The 25690-nt window shown below is 37.2% G+C and overlaps 2 protein-coding genes across 6 annotated transcripts in view; one reads left to right on the top strand and one right to left on the bottom strand.

Moving 5' to 3' along the window:
* The window catches only part of LOC101847586 (myosin-11), a 27907-nt gene extending 9683 nt beyond the window's left edge, over positions 1 to 18224 (bottom strand). For 2 of the 5 annotated variants that reach the window (XM_035969819.1, XM_035969822.1), the window contains exons 1-18: positions 16889 to 17100; positions 13770 to 13855; positions 13122 to 13233; positions 12043 to 12178; positions 11594 to 11671; positions 11327 to 11347; positions 9487 to 9541; positions 8735 to 8833; positions 7659 to 7714; positions 6447 to 6510; positions 5642 to 5751; positions 4990 to 5071; positions 4004 to 4076; positions 3473 to 3536; positions 3103 to 3213; positions 1797 to 1868; positions 785 to 920; positions 18 to 149 (exon numbers count right to left, since the gene is read on the bottom strand). In XM_035969819.1, the coding sequence (XP_035825712.1) occupies positions 18 to 149; positions 785 to 920; positions 1797 to 1868; positions 3103 to 3213; positions 3473 to 3536; positions 4004 to 4076; positions 4990 to 5071; positions 5642 to 5751; positions 6447 to 6510; positions 7659 to 7714; positions 8735 to 8833; positions 9487 to 9541; positions 11327 to 11347; positions 11594 to 11671; positions 12043 to 12178; positions 13122 to 13233; positions 13770 to 13855; positions 16889 to 16949 (1548 nt within the window). In that variant the 5' untranslated portion in view covers positions 16950 to 17100. Of the gene's footprint in view, positions 1 to 17; positions 150 to 784; positions 921 to 1796; positions 1869 to 3102; positions 3214 to 3472; positions 3537 to 4003; positions 4077 to 4989; positions 5072 to 5641; positions 5752 to 6446; positions 6511 to 7658; positions 7715 to 8734; positions 8834 to 9486; positions 9542 to 11326; positions 11348 to 11593; positions 11672 to 12042; positions 12179 to 13121; positions 13234 to 13769; positions 13856 to 16888; positions 17101 to 18149 lie in introns of those variants that run through there. The other 3 variants (XM_035969820.1, XM_035969821.1, XM_005098559.3) reach the window with 3 other exon arrangements.
* LOC101847342 (beclin 1-associated autophagy-related key regulator) overlaps positions 17102 to 25690 on the top strand; it is a 12462-nt gene continuing 3873 nt past the window's right edge. Inside the window, exons 1-7 of the mRNA XM_005098557.3 lie at positions 17102 to 17453; positions 17589 to 17651; positions 21750 to 21792; positions 22828 to 22909; positions 23772 to 24168; positions 24593 to 24762; positions 25174 to 25327. Of these exons, the coding sequence (XP_005098614.2) occupies positions 17203 to 17453; positions 17589 to 17651; positions 21750 to 21792; positions 22828 to 22909; positions 23772 to 24168; positions 24593 to 24762; positions 25174 to 25327 (1160 nt within the window). The 5' untranslated portion in view covers positions 17102 to 17202. The remainder of the gene's footprint in view (positions 17454 to 17588; positions 17652 to 21749; positions 21793 to 22827; positions 22910 to 23771; positions 24169 to 24592; positions 24763 to 25173; positions 25328 to 25690) is intronic.

Here is a 25690-nt window from a genome sequence, read left to right as displayed (position 1 = left end):
TGTACACATGAACCGACCTCTATGTTGTCCACTTTGGTCTGCATGGCTGAGAACATCTGTTCATACTTCTCCTGCACGCCTTGCAGGTCTTGGTCCAGCTTGTCTATCACAGCCTCGTCCTCTCTGATGTCCTTCTGAAGTTGAACTCCCTAGTATATATAATGATAATAGTTAATAGTAATAGAGTACATTCATAAAGCGCATTTCAACTAAGAAAAAGCTCAAGGTGCTTAACAATAATATAAAAATCATGCAATAGTGATCCTTTCACTTCCTCCCTCTCTCTCTCTTTCTCTCTCTCTCTCTCTCTCTCTCTCTCTCTCTCTCTCTCTCTCTCTCTCTCTCTCTCTCTCTCTCTCTTTCTCTTCCCACTTCCTCTCACTACGTATTTACTAACATTTCATTGATCAACAAATTGGCATATGTGTTTAGATTCCTGAATTAAGAAATGGTTAATTTCCCTCCGAGGAATGGGCAAAGGAAGAGAAGGTACAACAATAATATTCTTTAGTTCTGGATAGGGATTGATTTGAATTTAGGGAAGGCCATCAGCCTGGACAGGTCAGCACAATATGAAAGTACACAGGGCCACTGAAGTTTTTTTAGGCCATTATCCTAGAAGACTTGATGCTTCAGAAAGAATGAGAGGTGTGTCCAGCCCCACCCATCCACCCACCTATCTCTTATGTGTCCATGAACAAAGCTAACACACTCGTAAACCCTGAATGATTTATGACTACCAGTAAAAAGATTCACACCCTGCAGGAGAAAGAAGACTACAAACCTCATTGGATAATTGCACATGCTTCTTTTTGCCGTCTTGAATTCCTTCGGAGATATTGGAGATGAACTGTTGTTGAGAGGTCTTGATGTCGTCGAGTGACTTCCCAATTTCATCTTTCACTTCTTGTAACTCTAATCTGAAATGAAGCACTCTCTCTTTCAGATTGTTTTAGTTTAATTTGGTTTGAGTAAAGAAAAGCACACTGGCACAACAACAGAGATACACATAGAATGGAATAAGAAAGGAAAGTAAAACAGAAACTACAGAGGGGTAAGAAATAGTACATATACAAATAAATATCTAAGACACATTACTCATTCTTCCTCCACAAACTCAAAAATAATTTTCTCCTCTGGAACAAGTAACCCTCATTCATAGAAGCAAAAGGACACATACAAAAAAACAACAACAACAACAAAAACCCACTCAGGCACTGAACAATTTCTTCTACAACCTTAATACTTACAGTACATATTCTTTTTTTTGAGTTGTAATACTACGATGGTAAGGATTAAGCTGTCACATAAATACAGTGTCATCACATAAAATTGTGAAAAAACTCCACGAGAAAATGGAGAGGAGACACAGTCCAACAAGAACAATGTAGGCCCCATCATTTAACTCCCCAAACCATTCAATTTTGTATATTTTAGGGGGCGTCTGTATGAGTTTCTTGCTGCCGATTAGACATTACCTATTTTATTGTTCTTCTCTCAGTTTTCCATTTAATGTTTGTTCCATTTAAGAACTTATGCTCAATAAAAATAAACTTATAAAGCATGATTTTTCAAAGAGTATTCCAAATACTGTATAATAGACAGATATACAATCATATCATTATAATTGACACAAAAAACAGACATCATCAATTAATAAAGAAATTGGAGATATTTATGATACAGGCACAGAAAAACTGAAAATGTTGTGTTTTGAAAGGAAGTGGTATACCTTTGTAAACAGTGTTTGGCTGAACTGAAGTTACACAGACACGAATACTTCAACAATAATTTACCTTTCCTTTCTCTCTTTAGACAACTGTTCCCTGTACTCCTCTATCTGCTTGTTGAGCTGTGCCAGCACGGCCCTGTTGATTTACAACAACACTAATCAAGCTTTTAGGGAAAGGTCATAGCTGTAATCGAAACACAAATTCAATAAATACTCAGGCGAAAAATAAAAATAAAACCCATTGCAATCAATTGAGGTGTTTGCACAAGAGAAAACAATATTATTCATTGTGAATGTCAGTACAAAGAATCTTTCAACTGTTGATGAATATTACGTAATTTCTTAAGCAAAATAATAATAAAAAACAAACCTTCCAAAAACAAACTTTACCAACAATCAATAACATGACAACTGCTTAATACTCCACAATATGCCATTTTGAAAAGTGATGCATGATGAAGTCTCATACTGAGCTGTGGACAACCTACCATTCTTTGGACAGTATAAACAGAAAAATGCAAGACATAAATGAAGCAGAAGTATGGCCTCACAACTGAATAGAGTTTGTTTTCTTCCCACCTACTGACTTTGACATTTAAAGATGAGTACCTTTAAAACGGGAATAAAACACAAAAATAATCAATCTCTCTGTCTCTCTCTGTCTCTCTCTTTTTTTTCTCTCTCTCTCACACACACACAAACACACAAACACACACACACACAAACACCATTCTAATACACACACACACACACACACGCATACCCACACACACATACACAAACATACACACACACATACACATTCTAATATACACAAGCACACAGTAGAAGAACAAAAAGGACAGAACCCAATGAAATGTTATAGACAATGGTAATGTTTCCTGTGAATGTCTCACTTTGACTGAGTACCCCTAATGCAGTGGGAAGATGTGAGCTAAAGCAACGCTCTCCACACTCGTTAATGTTCTTCTGATGTGGGAGCTGAAAACACAACTTCAAGGCAAAGGGAGCGGAAAGGAGTTATTGGTTGGGGTTATTTTTAACAGAAAGTCAACTTTTCATTATAAACAGACTTGGGTAATTGTGACATAGAAAGGAAGCAGATGGGACAGACACCACTTTATTTAGAGCTCTCTACCCCCCGTCCCAAACCACCACATAAATCAACACATAGAGAAAGACAAAGTCAGACACTGATAAAATAATTGCCAGATTCAATGAACCAGGACATAGTCAAAGGAACAGTAAAGTCTGTCATACCTATTGAAGACAGGGGGAAAGGGGGGGGGGGTATGGCCATGCTTGGGATGCTTTGGTCATGGTAATTTATAAAATAATCAATCCATCATAAGTTCAATATTTTAACTTACTTGTGAGATTCAGAGAGAGCTTCAATCTCCTCTGTCATCTCCACATTTTCTGTCTGCATACGACCAACATCTTCTGCCTTTTCTGTCAGATTACGCTTGACTGACTGCAACCTGAAAGTCATTACACAGGTTTTAGAAATGGGCAATGAAGAAAGAAAATATTTTACAACTAATTAAAAAACAGACTAAAAGAGGATCATCTTTGTAAGTTTTAAAAGATAAATATTTTTTCTTTTCACCCTTTGTAAAAAAATTTAAAACAGTTCTGTAAGCTAAAATTATGAGGAGCTGTGGGACTTCTTGAGTTGAAAGATCTCAGAAACAATCAAAGTTATTCACAGAAATTGGTGCACATAAAAATAGTACTCACTGTTCATCTAATTCTTGCACATACAAAGCATCTTCCTCTTGCAGCCTTTCCTTGTCCTTAAGATCTGTAAGTAGAGATTTTTTTAAAAACCATGATGATTACTTTTAAGGTTTCCATTCAAACTTACAGGCAATATTCCAGCTACAAAATGGTGATAAACACATGTGTAATCTTTTTCCATGTATTTCAGGAAGTTTTTGATACTTGGCTCACAAATCAGCAATATTGTTAAAACTACTGGCTTCATCAAATATAAAAAATTTTTATATCTGGTTTCAGAAAGGTGAATTATAGTGAAAATTTGTCAGTTAAATAGTATTCATCAATAGAGCATTAAACATTAGATTTCCTTGAAGATTGAATATTTTCTTCCTCATTTCTCATTTCTTTTGCTACTCCAATCTGACTGCTGATACCAAGCACTGCTAAGAACAGTCACCCCCCTTCTGTCTTTCACTTACGAGAGTGAGACCATGAAATAAACTAGTTAAAATATAATCTCTTCAGAAAATGAAGAAAGGCCACACTAACCACAATGCAGCTGTATTCTTTTTTGGTCCAGTCGAGAGCTTCTTTCTGTTTCTTTCACAATGTCCACTTCATACTGTCCAGTAAAGAGAACAGATATTAGAACAACAATCAAACATTACACGGCATTCAAGATAATATATCATATTGAAATTTGCTTTCCCTTTTATTATTTCTTGTAAAAAAAATAAACGGTTCTGTTAATGGCTTTGCTTATTCACTTGTTTGTAAATAAAATGTGAGGCATCGTGGTGAAATCAGACGCTCGTCAAAATAATTAAATAAAAGAAATCAGCCTTTTTTTTGGCAAATGGAAATTTTTTTTCTAATTTTCTTTTTTTGGCTCAACACCTTTATTGTCCATTTCAAAACACATTATTTCTATGTGGATTTTACTGAAAAACATTGATTAAAGGCACAAACAGTGTAAATTTCCAGATTACCAGAACTCTCAGGCTCTGAAAGTTACCAAACTTTGACAGCCATTTCTCGCTAATTTTACCTCTGAAACCAGGCGACCCTGACCTCCTTCAATCCCAAATATTTCAACTTCTATTCAACATAGATGGATACTCTTTTCACTAAAAGGAAGGCAAATGAACAGGCTTGAAGATGATACCAATAACCCCATATGCCCAAAAATTGACGAGCGCCTGATTCCACCACGTCATGACACAAATATCATTTTAGAAAAGAGATGATTAAATGAGGTGACACTTCAGGTGTAATATTTGTTCATATTATAAATAAACAACCCCCCCCAAACAAAAAACAACAACAGGAGGATAAGCAGCAGCAGCAACAGCTACAGCAGGAGAAAATGAAAAAGAAAAATCCCCATTTTTTCTGATTCCTGAGGGAAAATTCAATTTAGCCACAGCTGGCCCCAAGAAGAAGGTTCAGGCGTGAAGCCACTGACCCCATACTGCAAAAAGTATCAGCATTCATTTTACAAAAATATTTGCACTAAAGAGAGAAAAGACACCTACTTGTTTGACCTTGTTATTCAATTGTCTTTGCATTGTTTCAAATTCCTGTTGTTCCTTCAGGTTCTCATTCACAATATCAGCACTGGTGAGAAACGGACAAAATCAACAAAACTATATAAAGCTTGAATGGAAATATCTTTCAGTGTTATCTTGTGTGCAAGACAGAGGCAAAAAAAATCAGTCTACTTTGGGTGTCACAGGGTAAAGATAAATAATATAACTGCGTCAAACTCAGATGGAAACTGAAAAAAGACCAACAAAAATTCAATGATGGCCATGAAACCCTATGGCAGTCTAATCATTGTGCACTTGGTTTATATAATATATAATATATGGCATTTATATATCGCTTAAGTCAGATTAAAGTACTCAGGCTCTGAGCGCTTTACAATACAACAGTAATATACAATCAGTATGTTTACTCAGGAATTAAAAAAAAACAAACCCAAGCCATATGCTTTCAAAATACTAAGTGCTTGAAGGAAGAAGAGAGCATCAAATTGAAAATTTTGTCTCATCTAAACCCAGCCATCCAGGACTAAGATACTTTGCCACCAAATCCATTGGTAATCTGTATGTAACACTATTGAGCCTTAATTTGGAGCCAGGAGTGGTTATAGGGGCTCAGTACATAATGACAAGAGAAACTAACCCTCTTCTCCTCAGAGCTTCATTCAGCTTGAGCTGTTTAGAAAGCTGAGCACTGAGGGCCCTCTCATCAGCTTCCAACTTGTTCTTTGACGTTTCATAACGACGGACACTCTGAATCATAAAGAAAACAAATTTCAAACTATTCATATTAGTATCAGGGTTAAAATAGGTACACAAGAGAGCAAACTTAATGTTAAATGGTTATGTACAGTAGGCCTCGGCTCTTGCAGGACCACCAGGACCAACGTAATCTCCTTGTTATAGCCGGGGATCAAGTTTACATACACTGTAACCAATGATTAACAAATGGAATCATTTTTATTACATAGCCAAGAAAGTCTATTCCAAATAATTGCCATAAACAAACTTTTTTATTTAACGCTATAAGAGATGGGGCTAAGGGTTTTATCGCAAGCCTGCTACAGTCAAAATCCTGTCATAACTAAGACTGTTATAACAGTAGCCCACAGTACTCAAGAGTAGTATCCATGCCCTTTTACAATTATTATATTTACAAAGTCAGCATTTGTTGGTTTGAACAAAAAGAAGCACATCGACACAATAACAGTCAATTTGGAGAACACGAAAACAAGACAAATGGACAGACAGAAACAACCCCCACTCCCCAACAAACAATGAATAAAATGAAAATGCCACGTCCATAAAAATATTTCTGTCTGCATAATAAAACCTGCTCCTTCATTACTTTTAAGCATCCTGTTATGAAGAACACAGTGCATTAGAACACTTAAACTACACTTTTAAAAGAAGAAAATATTGCGTATTGACTTAAATTTATTCTTCACCTTTCTTATAGAATCCAGCCTGCTCTCACTGTCCACGAGTCTTTCTTGATGGGTGTCCAGTTCCCTGATCAGGAAAAAAAGGATTCATTAAAGAGGAAAAGGCCTTAGGGAGAACAGCTGCATTACCTTAAATGTTTATTCGGACATTATCTGTAGAGTGGCTTTTGTTAGTGTGAAATCTTACCTCACTCTCCTATCTCCCTAGCCCCCACACACAAACACCAACCCAACCTCCCCTGTGAGCATTTATTCTTATAAAAGCATGAAAGGAGTGCATATTGGTGGACAATTTTAACTGTTTTCTTCCTCTTTCCATCCCATTTACTCTAAATAAAGGGCCAAGTGCAAAGCATTTGAAAAGATCTATTTGTGTTTAGCCGCTCATTTAAAAGAAAGAATTTAATAAAACAAAAATAGATAGCATTTTTATAGTGCAAAATCCCACTGGCAGCAAGTTCTATGCACTTTACAATCCATACTATTACCCCAGCATTCTGACAGCATTCTGATACAATCTCAACTTCCTGGAAGGCATTCAGTGCAAACTGCTATTTTTATAGGCGCTAAAACACTAACATACTGACAAGATCTTTCGCTGTCTATGGTACCCAATCCCAACTGAGTGAAGTATGGAAAATTATTGTTAAGTGCCTTTCCCAAGGACACAATATCAGGCCTGATGCTCAAACCTTCGAACCCAGAACCTCATAATTACGAGTCTAGGAGCCTAACCAGAAAAATACTTCTCTGCACACAATGTGCTATGAAGATGGTCAACGGAAGACCAATATGGGAGGAAATGTTTCCAAAGAGTAACAAAAAGAAGTAGAAAACATAGATATGACAATGCACATGCTGAGGAAAAGCAAGATGGCTTACAGACTTTTAAAAAATTGAACTCGTGAGGGTTTTTCAACTAGGACCGATGTCAAATACCAATAAGGAACAGCTTTCAAAGTACTGAGCTTTGGAATCCATCTTCACCCCCCCCCCCCTTTCATCTATACACACATACACACACACACATGCTCACAGACACACACACACACACACATACAAACACACACACACACTCACACACATACACACACACACGCACACACAAATATCTCTACTTTGGTCTGGTAGCTCATTAAGATATTTAAGATCACTTGTGGAACCAAACAACAAGGATGTGGATTAAGGTTGAAGGGTTATGAAACACAAGCCTACCGTTTTTTCTCTACATTCTGTTCTTTCTGTTCCTTAGTCTTTGTTTGAGTGTCCGTCTGAGAAAATTTGAAGAATAAGAATAAATGTGAAGCATCATGGTAAAATCCGGTGCTCGTCAAAATAGTGAAATCGAAGAAGTCGGCATATTTTCGCCAGTATATCAATTTTTATCGATTTTTTTGGGGGGCTCAACACCTTTTAGATCAATTTAAACGCACATCTACGAGTGTATATTACTCGAAAAGAGTTGATTAAAGGCACAAAACATGTTAATTTGCAGTTTCCAAGGACTCTCAAGCTACGAAAGTCACCAAACTTTGGCGGCCATATTTTCTAGCTAATTTTACCTCTAAAACGAGGCAAACCCCACCTCCTTCAATCGCAAATATATCGACTTCTTTTCAAGATCTTCTTTTCACCAAAAGAAAGGTTAATGAACAGGCTTTATGATGATACCAATAACCTCATATGGCCAAAAAGTGACGAGCACCTGAGTGTGTGTGTGGGAGAGAGAGGGAGAGAGAGAGAGAGAGAGAGAGAGAGAGAGAGAGAGAGAGAGAGAGAGAGAGAAAGAGAGAGAGAGAGAGAAAGAGAAGGAGGGTGTGTAAAAGTGTGTGAGTATACATTTGCATATATGCGTAACTGGGTGTTCAAAAGTATGAGTAATTATGTGTGTGTGAGAGTGTGTGTGTGTGTGTGTGTGTGTATGTGTGTGTGTGAGAGTGTGTGTGTGTGTGTGTGTATGTGTGTGTGCTTGAGAGTGTGTGCATGCGCGCGCATGAGTGTGTGTGTGTGTGTGTGTGTGTGTGTGTGAGAGTGTGTGTGTGTGTGTGTATGTGTGTGTGCTTAAGAGTGTGTGCATGCGCACGCATGAGTGTGTGTGTGTGTGTGTGTGTGTGTGTGTGTGTGTGTGTGTGTGTGTGTGTGTGTGTGTGTGTGTGTGTGTGTGTGTGTGTGTGCGCATGAGTCAGTGTAAGCGAGAGCAGTGAGGGAACTTCATGCTAACACAAATCCAGTTCATATATAACCAAGCCAAAAAAAGAAAATCCAACAATAATAAAACCTCCACAACTTACCACTGCTTTCTTTAATCTTTTTTTCTCGTGCCTGGCTTCAGTCCTCTCTTGAATAAGATCTTCCTTCAACTGTAAGATGCCATCTTCCAGATCCACAATCTGAAAGTACAAATAGTGAGCTTGAGGCGTGTTAAATAATCACAGATGTACAGATGAAACTCAACACAACACAGGAAAGAGAGATGAACGGCAAATCAGATCATGACAAGTAAAAAAATAGCATCGTTTTCTATGCAGCATCCTAGGTCGGTAATCTGTTCAAAGAAGTATGGACCTGCCTGATAAGAAAGGATATCAGTCCATAACTAAGGTAACTTAAGTTACAAATATAAAAGTTGTTTATATCTATGGTAATGTAAACAACCTATCAACTATCACAGGTAAGGTTTCATTTAAAGAAGAAATATATTGTGTGATGAAAGTTCTGTAGAGACTGAAAATAGTGACACAAAAGCTAAATATAATGTGCTGCATTTAAATGAGGTGGTCACTAGGACGTATCTTTGAGCCAGTTGCATAGCTGTATTACCTATTTATTAGAAGCAATAAGTCTGCAGCAACTGAACTGATTGCAATTTGCCTTGTATAGTGTTACTGTAATTCTATGAACATTCAGGAATGCAATTTCTGGCAAAATTTAAACTTTACAGAAATAACTTTTTTCTATCTTATTCTGCAATAGACTTTGATTTCAAGAATTAAAACTGCTGTGGTGAAGTCTAAAAAAATGCTAGAAAAAAACAACAACTCACATCTTGATTCGCCTGCCTGACTTTATCGCGGGTCTCATTCAGGGCAATTTGCATACTGAAAAAAAACAACAGTTTACCATTGGAAAAGAGCAACAAATAAGTCAAAAACAAATCAAATAGATGATGGTAACACATAAAAACTGTCACCTACCTTCCACGTGAATATATAGCAAAGTCATGATGATCAAGTCAAGATGAAAGCTTTTTTAAATATCATACAAAATACCTATCCTCAGTTTAATTTTTTTATTTTTATAATAAAACAGCCGTCAGTCAAAGTCAAAACACATTTCTCATTGCTATAGTTAGTCAAATGCAACACATTTCAATCAATAGTTTATGTAGAAAAGATCATTCTGAAATGTGCAATCCTCATTATAACAAAAATATAAAAACACTGATATTTCTAAAAACTCAGTGAATAAAAACATTTCACTGTAAATTATGTCAGCCAATACAGGCTTTTATGAAAACAGGTTAAATCATCTTTATTCCTTTCACAAAATATAAATACCAAATGTTAGCGAATTTTTCGAAGAACTGTGGTGCATGGCTTTAAGTTTCAAATCATACAAATTAATTAACAAATGTCCATGTCATTATTTTAAGTTTAAATATTACTGGTTTCCTTCAACATGTACACTGAAATGTGAACTAAAGATCCTAAAAATACAAATCCTTTTTATTTACAGACAGTATACAAAGTTGAAAACCCCTTTTTTAATGCAATCAGGGTTTTGTTTTTCAACTCTACTGTTATATTTCCTATTCTTTCATATACAACATGCAAACTGAATAATATCAAGTTTAAACGACTTTTGTACAACATGCTATGTAACGGCCTTTGCAATATTGTATGATTCTCTCTTCTGAAAGACAATTGGTCATGCAAAACTACAGCTACATGGCTGAAAAATCTCCGAAAATCTTTTTTTTTTTAAACAACCAAAAAAAACCTCATCTATCCCTGTAGAATTACAACAAAAATGATTGGATCACAAAGATGTTCATTGTATGAAAAACAATAGCATTTTGATAGATATAATGTTATGCTGCTGGTCTTGCAGTTTAAAAAGTGTATCCATGTCCATTCTAAACATGCTCGTTTATATCATGTTACTTCTGCTGCTGTTGTTTATTGGATAACAAACAAAAAAAACCCCCAAAAATAGAAATGGAAAGTTGAGAAATTAGGAACTACCAGAGGTAATTTCATATCATTTGCACATCATAAGGCATACACACTATTCTGCATCTGGAATAAATTAGTAAAATATAGTGCACAGAGAGAAAGACAACATAGAGAGGATTGAGAGAAGAAAAAGAGGAGACAGTGACTCCAGAGAAGAGAACAGACAGTGACTCCAGAGAAGAGAACAGACAGTGAGAGAGGAAGTGACTCATAGAAGGAGAGAGATGGAGGTAAAGAGAGAAACAGGTAGACAGATACAAGAGAGTAAACACAATCGAAAGAGACAGAAACTAAAATGCATACTTCAGTACATATATATATATATAATTGGCACTCATATGACCTTATGCAGTTGCGAGCGCCGTAAAACACTCTTACTATAATAATAATAATATATATAATGAAAAGGGCTTGTTCGGGACACAAACATGCCAGTCATGCTTTAACTACATGCAATTTCTGTATACTTGACAACACAACAATTTCAAAATGCAAGAATAAATATTCTAAAATTGATACAGCTTATGCATAAATGACAATTTCTTAAAGAATGATTGAGCCCCTGGAAAAAGCAAAATCTTCCTGCCTCTAAACATTCAAACAAAACCTATACTGAAGTAAACAGACAGGGTATAAGTGCAGATTTACCTTCTGTCATTCAGTGGCAGTCTTCACAAAGGCAAAAAGACAAGCAAAAAATCAAGGATCCAAATACAAATTTAAAAGCCGAAGTAACATTATGGTGACATTAGATTTTTTTATGTGTAATTTTGAAGAAATTGCAGATTATTTTGAACACTCATAAACTATGACACAGCATATGCAATTAAAATGTTACCCGTGTTTTCTTTGTGAGGATTTGCAATATTTGTTAGAAAGTGTAAAACAGAAAGCAAGGTGGGAGTGCATACTTACGTGGCTTTGTCTGCCATTTTCTGGTTCAGCTGGGAAATTATTTCTTCATGTTGTTGTCGAAGCAGTTCTCTCTCAGGGCTGAATAAGACAATATATATATATACATGTAATGAAAAAAAGCTAAATTTAAAGAAAAAAAATAATATGCTATCTATTTCCGTATGGAACGCACGAAATAACAGAAGTTATATACAGGAAATTGTTGTCCAAATCAAGGTTGTCATGAAAATATAGTCAAATCCAATTAGAGTGAGTTAAATAACACACAAGCATTAAAATGGCATTATGTCAATCCTTAAATCTGTCTTCAATTTGAACCAGAAGTCAACATTAAAAATGATGATAGAGATGTTTTCTGCCAACAAGTGATTTTTCCAGAACTGATATGTTGTAAAGACTTTAAGATTATTGTAGAACCAATAGTACGTTAGGTCATTTTGTACACTTACTGAAGAACTGCATTTTCCCGTTCTAGCTCCCTCGCCTTTGTTTCCAGCTCAGCCATGTTGTTATTCATTTTGTCCAGTTCTGCTTGTAGGTCCTCAAGGGCATCTGTGTTGGACTGTCGGGCAGCGTTTACAGCAACTGAAAGAGAAAAGAAATCAAGACAGAGAAAAAGTGGAAAAATAGCAGAATTGGAAATGAATAAAATTACAGAGAACCGGCCCAAGACAGAATCGCAAGGGAGCTAGAAAATGTTTTTGTCGTAGATAGTTTGTATCTTGGGTAGGAGAAGGGGGCAGCAAAAGGCCAGCTGTGCACAGTGGGATCAAGGGTCGACTGTTTGGTCACCAATCAAGGGTCAAAACTTCACACCTCCCAACTGCTATACTACCCGCTTCCATAATGGCATGTGCTTGCATCTTACAAGGACCACTGTTTGATCAAAAGAAAAAAGAAACGATTAAACTAAACCAAAAACTCCTTTGTTCGAGCCTTAGCCCTATTCATCGATGTAATAAACACAGTCAACCAACGCTACCCCCTCCCTGCATGTTAGAAAAGATTTATGGAAGTTTTCTCTCTGCAGGCTGTATGATCACGACACCTTCCATTTTAGGTAGATGAATTATAGAGGAATCTATCTAGGGGGAGTGAGGAGATTTCTTCACCACAGTTTGTCATCTTCGACAGGTATCCATTCAGACAGGCTTGACTGTACACTTTACACATTAAAACTCTTTCAGTGACCCCAAACAGTTTATCAAGTACTTATAAAGTGAGTAAAGGCATACAAATAAAATTAAGTGATATAAGTGAATCAGTTTTAAGATACTAAATGGGATGTTACTGGGGTATGTCCTTGAGCAAGAGATAATAACCTCAGCTCAAACACAGGGCACTGTACTGCAGCAAGCAGCAATGGTGTTAGGGGGAAACTGTTGGTAAATTTAAAAAAAGAATCTCAAGACTCAAGATACATGAACATTTCACAAATGTAGTTGTTCACATTAAAATAAAACCAAATGCATATAATTTATTTTTACAAATGGGTCTGAAACCATAGTAGTATGGCCAAAGTACTTACCCATGATTTCCTCCCTTATGATCCCTGGAAGAACTTTTAAGTCATGCCTCAAAACACTAGCTTTGATAGTTTCTGTTTCCAGCTTTTCCCGCATTATCTTCCTTTCCTTTTCCTAAGACACAAACAAAGAATAATAACAAATGTTTGTAAATAAGGTATAAAATGACATCTTCCTCATTAAATAGTTTTATCTGTGTAAGAAAACCCTGACTAACAGCAATAGAAACAACATTCCACTTTATGGTTTACTTAACTTTTACAATCCAGCGGACCACTCTATGACAAAACAGGTAGAACAAATTATAAAAAGAATTAAAATTAAGTGATTTTCTTAACTTTAATACACTTTTCGTCTTTTAGATTTTCTTTCTTCAAATTTTGATTTCATCTTTTACATCTTTTTTCCTTTTAGGTCAATTAAAAAATATGCATAATATATTGTCAAACATCCTTCACAGATTGAGAAAATAGCAGCAACTAGACAGTAGGACGTTAAGTGCGAGCCATTAAGAAATTTACTTTTAAAAACCAACTATAATTGGAAGAATTCGAAGTTCTAACTGGAAAAATATTGATGGCTAACATGACAGGAAAAGGTGAATTAGTCGAAATACTCAGTTCAAATGATGATGTCAAATTACAAATTACCAGCTCATTGAGTGCTTCAATGATTTTGTCCAGATTGCTGATATCATTTTCTTTGAATCCAAAATCATCAGAACGCATCCGTCCACCTGAAAACATAATGTGAAAGTAGTAAAACATATTCACTAAAAAGTTTAAAAAATAACCACCATTTTGCTGTGCATGCACACATACAAAATAGTGACATATGGATAGAGTAAAAGAACAGGATAAGACCTTTAACTCCTTATATCTATGGCAAGCCGCTGCCAGCGGCTCACAGTCGGGACCGCTGTGCCTCTAAGCCGCTGGCAGCAGCTCCAACAAATTCCTTTACAATGATTTTGACAGCAAATTACTTTTCTGCCATTGCTGAAAACAGCTTTTTTTTACCGGGAGTTCATTCATCATATGAAAAACAATTGAAATTGGTTCACTTGTTTTGATTTACTAACCAATAAGTGATGTATATTTGTCACTTTGTCACTTTTAGAATTCTCACCAAAACAGGGCCCCTGCATAGGAGCCAGCATAGTGGGTGTAGCCCCCCCCCCCCCCCCCCCCTCGCCTTCGAGATAACGAGTTCGGAAGAAAGGTATCAAGCATCAAATCCCCAGAAACCTGGAGGGCTTGTAATGAGTCTTGAAAAGTCAAAAGAAAAAGGTGAATTTCTTTGATTTAATTACGAGGGAGAACGTTTAAAATCTGGAAATTCTTCATGGAGACTAGATTACTTTTTTACCTTTGTTTATATCTTACTAGCTGGGGCCCCTTTCCATGAAAGGAATGATCGGTTCATTAACAAAAACTAAAAGTCATTGGCCTACTATATTTACACTCAACTGTAATGGAGCAATAAATTTTGAGAGATGAAAAAAAAAAAAAAGTCTTGATCTATACTCTCCAAACAAAATACGCCTTGTGAAATAGTGAACTTCCGGCCCTTCCGCGATGGAGGACAGCTACGCAGATTTGTTTCGTTTCTCAGTGGAATAATCACACCGGCCAAAGAAGGATGGGAACTTTTTGTCAAATATATTTGTCTAAATTCAGGAAATGAATAAATAAAAAATCTGGCTCTGTCATGAGGATCTATCTATCTTTTTGCAGGTACTTGCAAACTTTCAACTCTGTAGCTGTCATAGTTTTATGGGAAAAGTGACACATGCGTTTCCAAGTTGCCAAATATATAACAGATACAGTAGTGAGAAAAGTTCAAGAATAAGGCCTTATAGCCAAATATCATTGTAATTTACTGATTTCTCATTCACCCTTTGAGCCCTTGACCGGTGGCGCATAAAACTGTCCATATGCCTAGCCACCGGTACACCGGTGAGCGAGACCACATCCCCAAACTGGCCCTTATGAGAAAAAATTAGTGCGGAAAATAGTGTTTACTACACTACACAAGGCGTTATTGATTATTTTGAAGATCTTTCTGACTTAGATGCTGGTTATAATGACAAGGACTACCCTGAGTGGGCTATGAAATGTGATTCAGAAGATCACATGAATGGTAGTAAAATACCACTCAGGAGTTCAGGCAGAGGGGCACGGTGTCCTCAGGAGGTCGTCAAAGGGTTTAAACAATTAAAATTCGAAGTGATTATTCTCACCCGGGGCGAGGATTAACAGGATATGTGAGGCAGCGTGGTGGAATCAGGCTCTCGTCAAAATAATCAAAGTGAAAAAACTTGCATTTTTCCCGCAGGTTTGTGAATTTTTATAAACTTTTTGTTTTTTGACTCAACACCTTTCATGCCTGTTAAAGAACTGATTTTTGAGTGGATTTTTCAGAAAAACGATGATTAAAGGCATAAAAAATGTCAATTTTCAGTAACCACGGACTCTTAAGCTAAGGAAATAACTAATCTTTGGCCGCCATTTTATCACTAATTGTACCTCTGAAAACCCCCACCTCCTTCATTTGCAAATGTCTCGACTTGTTTTCAAGATAAAAGGATATTTTTTAATACAAATAAAGACAAGTGAACAAGCTTTAAAATGATACCGATAACTCTAAATGCCCAAAAATTGACAAGAGCCTGATTCCACCACGATGCCTCACATATTATTCTCACCCGGGGTGAGAATAATATTGATACTATTCTCACCCAGGGTGAGAATAACGACCGCCTACTATTCTCACCCGGTTTTTTCGTTTTTCCGCCAAGGAGGTTACAGTTTTAAGCTCCTTGGTTTCCGCTCTTTTATTTTGTTTCGGGCATCATAGTACAACAGGACCCCTATCACTTGAGCGCTCCAGGCTCCAACTCCAGGCGATAAAACTCGCCTCCCTCTCTCACTCCACTGAGCGCGTGAGGCGACAAAAATCGCCAACGGGCGGGCCCGCTCTCGAGCGTGGGAGGCGACTATTGTCGATTGGGGGTAAAACTTTATCTTTTGAGCAAATAGCGTCACCTTTTCATGCTTTTTATTGGTTCTGTTAAGTAATGGAAAATTTTACTCTTGAATGGTTTAACCAATCAAAATTAAGAAAAAATTAAGCCTAGCCTAGGGACAAGGCACAGCGTGCCTTAAAAATAATCGTGGGTTCTGTTAGGGATAACGTTTTTTTGTGTTGTAAACAAATGCCAATTCTAACATTACAATGACAAACTATTACTAACATTATTTCATTAAACAGCTTTCAGTTAAAGCTATTATTTTTTAAAACATACTTCTCTGGCAAGTGAATTCCTTTCTGAATTTAGAATATAACACTAGTCTAGGGTTTTGGTGAAAATATGCGTGCATACTCCCAAGATTTTTTAAGATGAAACAATAACAATCCCCGCGGGAACCTTGAAAAATCGGCCAGTGCTCTGGGGCAGGTCACGAACGGTCACTCTTACAATTCACAAATTATTTTCTATTATGGAATCCTATTCCTATTAGTATTAAATTAGTTATTAGCCTACATGTAGAATGTAGGCCTAGGCCTACACATTCTCAACACCCAGGTAGGCCTAAGAATAAAAATCCATAGCATTCTCAGACCGGGTGAGAATAATATTCAGTTTATTCTCACGTAAAATAATAACATAATATTATTCTCACCTGAGGTGAGAATAAAATGGATATTATTCTCACTTTATATTTTTATTTTCACCCCGGGTGTGAATAACATTAATTAAAATTACCCAGCTCCTGGAGTTTTTGAACGGCATTGTTCACTCCTGGAACTTCTTCAATAATAGACATCCTTGACAATGATCGATTTGTTGCAGTCTCTAAAAATAATATACGTCTGGTTTCCAAAGCCTTTTAGCCCCAGGGTTAGCAATATCATTCATGTCCTTATGAATGTAATAGTGAAACAGTTTTCACTGCATCCGCCATATTCTGTAAACTTTTGGTTGTCAACCACGACTGTATTTATCTTCATTTATGAAGAACCCTAAAGGGGAAGTAAACAAAACACTCAAAGGCTGAAAGGGAAGGTACTCTTTTATTTATGTTTCCAACCAATCACATGGCTATCCCACAATCCACCATTGTAAACAGAAAATTTGTTATGGCCGCCAGTATCTCTCAGACCCGATACGATTATAAAATTGCATTTCAAGCAGCTATTAAGGAGGGTAAAATTGTTCCAGTTGCATTTGAAAAGTGTCCACTTTGTTGTGAAAACAGAGGATTTCTTCTTTGTGACGTTTGTGTGAACAAGGGATTATTCAACCACACACAAAGGAGAGACAGTGGAAGGTGAAATGATTTTCCTTATTTAGAACATTTCTTGATGTCACTGTGGCCTTGGTCAAAGCAGTGCTTAGGTCAAGGGCGCTACAAATTACGTCTGCAATAGAAATACATTTTTCCTTCTTATTTTTATAATTTCAGATTTTGTGATAAACGCCAGCAACTGTTCGACAAAAGGCGAGAGAGAAGGGAACTGGTTAAAAAGTAAGTTTCAACTTTTTCTTTTTGTGCCTTCAAATTCATGGGTGTTCCCCAACTGTAGTGAAGTCATGCATGAGATATTGTGATCAAGTAACGCTTTCCTACAACAAAGATCGACACCGAGTTCCCGTAATGCGTAATTGGCTATAAATAGAAGTGTGGCTTGAAACCTGCAGTTATGTTTATTTTCTTTAAAATCAAAGATCTTGTCATGCAATATTTTTATGAGGTATGAATCAACACCCCAACGGTGTGAGTGTCTCTAGCCCATCATGGAAACTTATCAGTCACAGAATTAGATCAACTGTGACAACAGTATCATGAGTATGCCTGTTAGTTGAAGTAGGTCAGAATGTTTCTTTGTTTGAGAACACTGAAACTGAAAGGTTAATAAATAGATTGGTTTAGTAGTACTCCTTGGAAAACAGAACCCCTGAACCATAGTGGCCTAGTTTAGTCTCTGTCATGTCCTTATATTTTATACTCTTTTTAACAACTTACCCTCTTTCTATGCGGGTCCCCTATCAAGATGGCTCATGCAATGATGATATATTGATGGCCCATTGTGTATCCATGGGAATCTTCATTTTATCATATTAGGGACAGTGTAAAGTGTTTCTCTCTCTCTCTCTCTCTCTTTCTCTCTCTCTCTCTCTTTCTTTCTGTCTCTCTCTCTCTTTCTCTCTGTCTCTCTCTCTCTTTCTCTCTGTCTCTCTCTCTCTCTCACATACACACACACACGCCCCTCCCCTTCCTACAGGAACGAAGCATCTTTAATAATCAAACAATTACTGCTTCCCTTTCATAATTCATTAACATTGTATTCATTGATGTAGGCCTTATATCAAATGTTAGTAGACCTCCATGAAATCATCATTGTGTCAAATGTAAAGCATCTGATAGACTCTATCTATAGAGTTCCAACTGTTTCTTTGCTACTCTCAGAAAAAGCGTTTATAATATGAAAATTAAGAAGTACTTATTATTTATATATAGGTACAGTCTACTCTACTTGCGTTGAGCTCACTTGAGTTGATCCTTTTTTTTGTTCCCAGAACCTCTTCTTTTTTGCAATTTTGTGAAGGCCACTTTTATTCTCACCTTGGGTGAGAATAACCCATGTCTCGCTATTTTCAACCCGGGTGAGAATAACTCACGTTTCGCTATTTTCATTTTCACCCCGGGTGAGAATAACTCATGACTCGCTATTCTCACACCCACCCCCCTGGTGAGAATGGCTCCCACCCCAGTGTGGGCATGAGGTGAGGACTCCCTGACCTCTCAGAGGCCAATAAAATCACCTAGGCCCTTGGTGGCTCACCGCACGTGGTTGGGAACGAATAATAGTAATGTAAAAACATTTTTCGCCTCTCCGGTAAAAAAGACAAAAGGCTAGCTACATACGCTACTGCGCTGGATATGGGACAAGCCAGCGGCCGGACCATTTGTTGTTTACACACTTAACGATGGCAGGCCTCTCTGCCTGCATACCATAAATTATGGTTCAAGGAACAGAGAGCGTGTACGAACGTAACGGAGCACGAGACAATAAATATGCTCATGCACGATGGTAGAAAGGTTGTAAATCATTCAGACCAAATGGACGAGGACGTCAAATCGTGTTAACTAGTTTAATAATTAAGCAATCCAAGCTCTTTTCTTCACTTTAATTTCTTTTTTTCTTTTTCTTGCCTCTTCTTTCCATTTCTTCTTGAACATTTGGAGTTTGGAGCCAAGAAAAAAGAGCCAGAGAGCCTTGATATGAAAGCATCCACCCCTCCTTCCCCCCCCCCCCCCCCCCCCCCCAGGGTCATGTCCGCTAACCTCAGCCCTGATCCTTCTAGTGTCTTCTCCGGTAAAAAGAGGGGGTGAGAATAGCGAGACATGGGTTATTCTGAAAGTCAAACGCTATGTTGAGTTGAACTCAAACGTAAATAGTCTTGTATGGAAGTGCTTTTTTATCCCCCGGCTGCTTGAATGCGACGGCTATGTATTGATTGGTTTTTTTGGTGTGTATATCGTCAGTTTTAACATGAATGATAATAACATCAAAATGCAATGAGATAGAGCTGATCAAAGCTCAACAGGTCTACAGGACATATTACCTCAATGGAACTGTGAGAGAAGCACATGTGTATGATGTCACAACGCAATAACCACATCTGTTGTTGCTACCCCTTTGCTCAAAGCCAAAAAGCATTTGTGAGGCAGCTTAGTAAAATCAGACGCTTGTCAAAATAATCAAAGTGATGAAACTGGCATTTTTCTACAGGTTTGTGAATTTTTGTCTAATTTTTGTTTGTTGGCTCTACACCTTTCATGCAAATTAAAGAACATATTTCAGTGTGGATTTTACTGAAAAACGTTGATTTACTCTTTTCTTACCAAGCCAAAATCCACCTATGGCCCAGGGCTTTTCCGGGTTCCCTGTCCTATTTTTACGCCCCTACCTATAAAGGAAAATGCCAAAACATCCAACTAAACACACACAAACCATATCATATGGCTCATCAACTGAAAGTTAAAAAATATCTATCAGATGGTGGTACAATGAAGATTTATTCCGATTATATAATTAGTTTGGGGTTTCTAAAAGTGATTATGCAGTATCGAAGGCGTCGTTTGAAATCAACAATTTTCCAGCTTTAAAGGGTCATCTTAAAAAAGTACAACAACAGCATCATTCAAACTTCCCAGGTAGGTTGCTTCAAGCAATGCAAAGAAATGCTGAAAGTTATGTATATGTACCTATTATAGAAGTGAAAATATGAGACATATATATACTGAAATCAGGAGAGCACTTTTCTGGTCATTTTTACGTTTCGAATGGGACAGAAAAAAGCGCTGTAATGACTAAAAATTGTCTGTCAGTGCTATATTTTCTTTCATATCAGCTAACAGGAAGTCTATTCTATTATTTCGAAAACATGGATCGGCCGAGAATTTCGTGCCTTTTCATTACTGGATTGGAATAGATAGCGAGCCCGACTCTCGGTCGAGCGAGGCCACGTCCGTGAGAGGCTCGCAGTACTGAAAGTGTTAAAGGCACAAAAAATGTACATTTTCAGTTTTCAAGGGCTCTCAAGCTAAGGAAATAGCTAATCTTTGGCGACCATTTTCTCACTAATTTTACCTCTGAAACCAGGTGACTCCCACCTCCTTCATTCGCAAGTATCTCGATTTGTGTTCAAGATAAATGGGTTTTTTTAATTTTGTCCAAAGCAAGACAAATAAGCAAGCTTTAAGATGATGCACCAATAACTCTACATGCCCAAAAATTGACGAGAGCTTGATTCCACCGCGTCGTGACACATTTAAGCTATGGTGTGTAGCAAGATGATGAGAAACACAGTTGGTATAACATATGCGGCTGAAAATGTACCCTCTACACAGTGTTCACTAAGAACATTCACTTTTCAAAGGATTTTAGTGATCTAAAGTTTGTTTATAAAAGACATTGTCCTTTATGAAGAACATGAGAAAAAGAGATGGGTTTACCATACTTAGGAATACGACATAAGCAGCTGCAGTGAGAGTGAGTTTTTCCACAGAGGTACATGTTATTACACACATATTGTTTATTTTTGCCGCCAGTGGACGCTATTGTAAGTTCTTTTGTTGCCAAGACATTCAGTGTCAACAGAAAAAGCAGCTTTGATTTGTATGTGGGTGCTGTGAACACTAATTGAGGCATCAAAATGTTTTTAATAATAAAACTGTACCTACTTTTTAGAGTACCCAGTGTTACTCCTGTGAAAGGAAAAGTGTAAAGACTCAAAATAATATATATATGCCCTTCTCTGTCTGTCTGTCTGTCTTGTCTGTCTGTCTTTCTCTTTCTGGATGGCTGGTGCCTCTATAAATAAATCATTGATGGTCTGGTCTCTCTCTCCCCCCCCCCCCTCTCTCTCTCTCTCTCTCTCTCTCTCTCTATCTCTATCTCTCTCTTTTCTTATGTGAAATTTGGACTTTAGTAATAGCTTTGTGATTTTATGTTAGTTTTAGTAATTGGTTTGTGATTTTATGTTTAGTTTTCAATGTTTTTTGCTAAAAATAAAAAGATGAAACATTTTATTGATTTATTGTTTCTTTTTATTGCAGATTTGAATCACATGTGGAAGGACTATGTAGGGTGAATGCAAAGGTAATCATATTAGAATGAGAAGATTGTGAGATTCAGCTTGCTGTTATGACATATGCAACAAAATGTTTCTCAAAGTTGTTGTTTTTATTTTATTGTTCAACTTGATGTCGTCATCACTTGTCCTTTGTTCATCTTCATCATAACTTTTAGTTTCCACCATCACCATCTTAGGTACAATATACAATACAATCGCATACTGATGATATGTGCTTTGGGAAAAAAAAAGGCTTCTTTGCTTGTTTTCTGTGCAGCAGTTATATTTTAATTTGCTTCTCTCAAAATGGGATCATTACTGTGCTGACTCACAGTAACATGTGTCTTTATAAAACTGATGACATTTTACGTTGTATCTTCATCAGTTTTACTGTAGTATTGCATTCACATACCCTTCAGGGTGGGTGGTTGGCGGGTGCTCTGGTGTGGTTTGCTCCTTCTTTCCTATCAAACATCTATCGTCCTTATTAAATCTCCCCTTCTTCTTTTTTATGTTTGTTACTCTCTTGTAACACCTCTAATTTTCTAGCGCTCATATGGCCTTATGCAGTTGCGAGCGCAGTAAAACCTCTACTAAAACAAAGAAACAAAATACCCTTCAGGTGCTCTGGAAAAATCAATGTTTTTTGGCGGGTTTTTTTGTTGCATTAATAGAAAATAAAATTATCCTTTTTTTTTCACGGCCATCAAACCATTTATATGTCATTGACCTTAAAGATATGGAAATACACACTTAAGATTCTATGCGAGTGAAAATCTTTAAAAAAAATATAATTTGTGTCTGCATCACAGGCTTATTTTGTTGGGTATCTTAACTTTGTAAATTTATTTTGTGATCTTAATTGACTACTGAACTCGATGTGAGGTGACTCTTATTTTTGTCGTAAACTGTGCTCATATACATAAGAGGATTTTGAGAAATTCTTCTATTTTAAGTCGTCCATGGGTTGATAGGTCTTTATATGCTATCATCATGACTTTTTGTGTGTTTGTGCTGATGATCAATGTCATAATGACAGAATTTTTATTTTTTGTCTGCAGCGAACAGAAATAGAATCAGCAAAGAAAAATATTGTTCTTCTAAAAAAGGCCATAGCAGATACTAAGTCAAAATGCATTACAGGTATGGACAATGTTAATTTCTTCTGTGTATTTGTTAGATATTTTAATTCTGCTCTGACAAAGAATTTTTGACTAAGTGCTTGCATTACCCTGCACGTAATATAAATGGGAAAATTGGCTTGACATATATGCAGTAATTTTCTTCTTGACATTACACTCTTGAACAGTGGTAACCTGAGGTTAAAGTTCTGTGTCAATGCAATTATTTGTCAAACGGTTAATTTTGTGTTCTTATGATTTACTTGTGTAGACAGGCAATAACTGTTTCTAAATGCTCACCTTAGTCTGTAAAGATACTAAAGTTTGAGGCACAATGGGGAGAGAAATCTTCAAAATATGTCAGGTGATTGAATTCTGATTTTTGCTGACCTGCTCACAAAACATCTACTTCACTTTTCACTCACAAGCATACATACAGCTGAAATAAAAATGTCTTACAGAAGTGAAAGAAGAAGTCTATGAAAAGAAAGTCTCTGTTTGTAATGTTTGATGCATGGGTGGTTGGAGCACCTGTGTTGTATCTGTCCATCTGTCTTTTATTCCACAATATTTTGATGGTGCTAGCTCCTCCAGCTTTTTTCAACCTTGTGTTTCATGAAATGTGGAGATAGGTGTGCACATGTTGGCCTGGTGGCTACTGGCTTTGGGCTTGGTAGATGTAGCTTTGAAAAGTCAAACTCAATGCTGTCTTCCTCTCCAAATTTTCTTTATTTTGAATTTTATGCATGTGTCGATGCAAAAAGACTGAAAAAATTATTCTTGTTCTATGTACTATATCTTTCCAGCTCATAAGGGAGCTTCTTTCTACTTTTGTCGAAATGCATGAATCGGAAGCTAAACCTCGACCATGTCTTTGTCACCAGAACGGATTGTGGTGTCGCAGAACAAGAAGAGGCGGAGGAATCTCAGGGCAAAGCTGGATCTGGACCAGCAAGAGACGCTGCCCAACTTGAAGCTCAGGATCACAAACTTGTCCGATCCAGACACTCAGAGCTTGCCTACTGTCCTCGACGTGCTGAGGGTCCGCTTTGACAGGGACCTGAACGTGCAGCAGCTGATAGCGCTGGCAGCCACGAACATTCCACGCCAGAGGAGACCCTCGGGCCAGCTGCAGGAAGGGACCAGTATAGACCCCAAATCGGTGCCGGTGCTGTGGCAGGAACTGCAGTTGTACAATCAGTATTTAGCTACCCAGAGAAGGGCTTTCATTCAGTGCATGTCTCAAAGGATTTTTCCCATAAAGGAAATATTTGTGCCAAGGTGAGGACTGAATATTTATAGGCTTGTGCCTTTCATAATTAAGTTGTCAAACTACAAGCAAGACTTTCAGTAATCTCAAGTTTCAATCATTGAATGTGTTTTAGGTTTCAGTCTTCAAAAAGAACATCTGTATGGTAGTTTTCTAAACCTAAACTAAAAAAGTTGTAATTCTCAGGGGTGACACTTCGTCTCAAATTCTTTCCTTTACCTTGTAAATTGAGAGCTAATGTTTGCTGTTCAGGTGACATTATACTGATGCATATTATTTGTATAAGGAGCTGATCTGCTGGAAACGAAAGTAAAAGAACATAAACTGAGAGATAAGTAGGGCCTATTTGTTGATACTAGTTTGTGACTTTTGCTGTGCTTTTTTTTTTCTTCATTCTTAATTGTTCATCCTTCTTCCACACGTTGTGCTTTGTAGCAGCAGCAATTTGGAGATGAGTATGGCCACTGCCCTGAAAGATGCAAGTGAAACGGCATTCATTGCCGGCCGCTGGGTGCATGTGGATCTCAGGGGAGAAAACCACTGTATGGTGATTCAGTCCACGTTGCCTGAGTACAGTGGTGATTCTTCAGCTCTTGGCTTATTTGGTAATTTCATATCGCTATTTGTCTTAACTGATGTGTCATTTCACAAACCTGTTTTGATCTGAAAAGGTACCCAAAAACAGAAACAAGGAGTCTACTTTGTGTGAGATATTTCTGCAATGACAATTTATCTGCACTTTAGCCATCTCTTGTTATTTCAATTCATGTTTCTGTATTAATTTAGGCAGTTTTCGGATTATTCCATATGATAGATCACACTTTGTGCATATTTATCTTTTTTTCTCTCCTGGTGTTTTGTTGTCTATATTATGTTCTAATGCTCTCTAAAGTGAAACTGGCACTGACTTATTTCTTGTGACCTGAGAAACAAGTTCAAGAGATGGTTCTTAAAATATTTCGTTTTCATAAACTGATTTGCCGAAAGCTAAGAGAGTGCTTTTCTAATTTTCACAGTGATGACAAACAGATATGCCTCAGAGAACCCAGACAAGGTGCCTGTGGGCAACCCCAGCTATGGAATCCAGTCTGCCCTGGGCTACACAAACATGTTTGTCTCCCTTGCTGCAAATATATGTGACGTCCATCTGCCCCGCAAGTGTTCATTCAGGTAACCAAAGAACAAAAACTCATTAAATAAAGAACTAACTGCATATTTGACTTCTTTTGTTCTTAATTTTTCTGTAGTTGAAATGACTATAGCTTGTTTTTCTTTAAAAAAAAAAAAAAAGAAAATGTTAGGTACTTAACACATTACACCCTAACTCGCCCGGGATCGCCCGGGAATTCCCTTACGCGCTCCACCCTGGCTCGCCCGGAACCGCCCGCGCCAACCCAGCGTCTTTAGAAACGAAAGTCTCGCCTTGACAAGACTCTGGGACCGGGATTTTGATTTGCATAGTATAGCAAAAAGTTTCTTCTTTCGTTTGATACCGAAACGAAATTTTTCGGGCTAGTAGTTTTAGTATTAGAG

This window comes from Aplysia californica, unplaced genomic scaffold (genome assembly GCF_000002075.1).
Source record: "Aplysia californica isolate F4 #8 unplaced genomic scaffold, AplCal3.0 scaffold00186, whole genome shotgun sequence".
Taxonomy (NCBI): domain Eukaryota; kingdom Metazoa; phylum Mollusca; class Gastropoda; order Aplysiida; family Aplysiidae; genus Aplysia; species Aplysia californica.
Note: the sequence above shows the minus strand (reverse complement) of the source record. Positions and strands in the feature narration are given on the sequence as shown.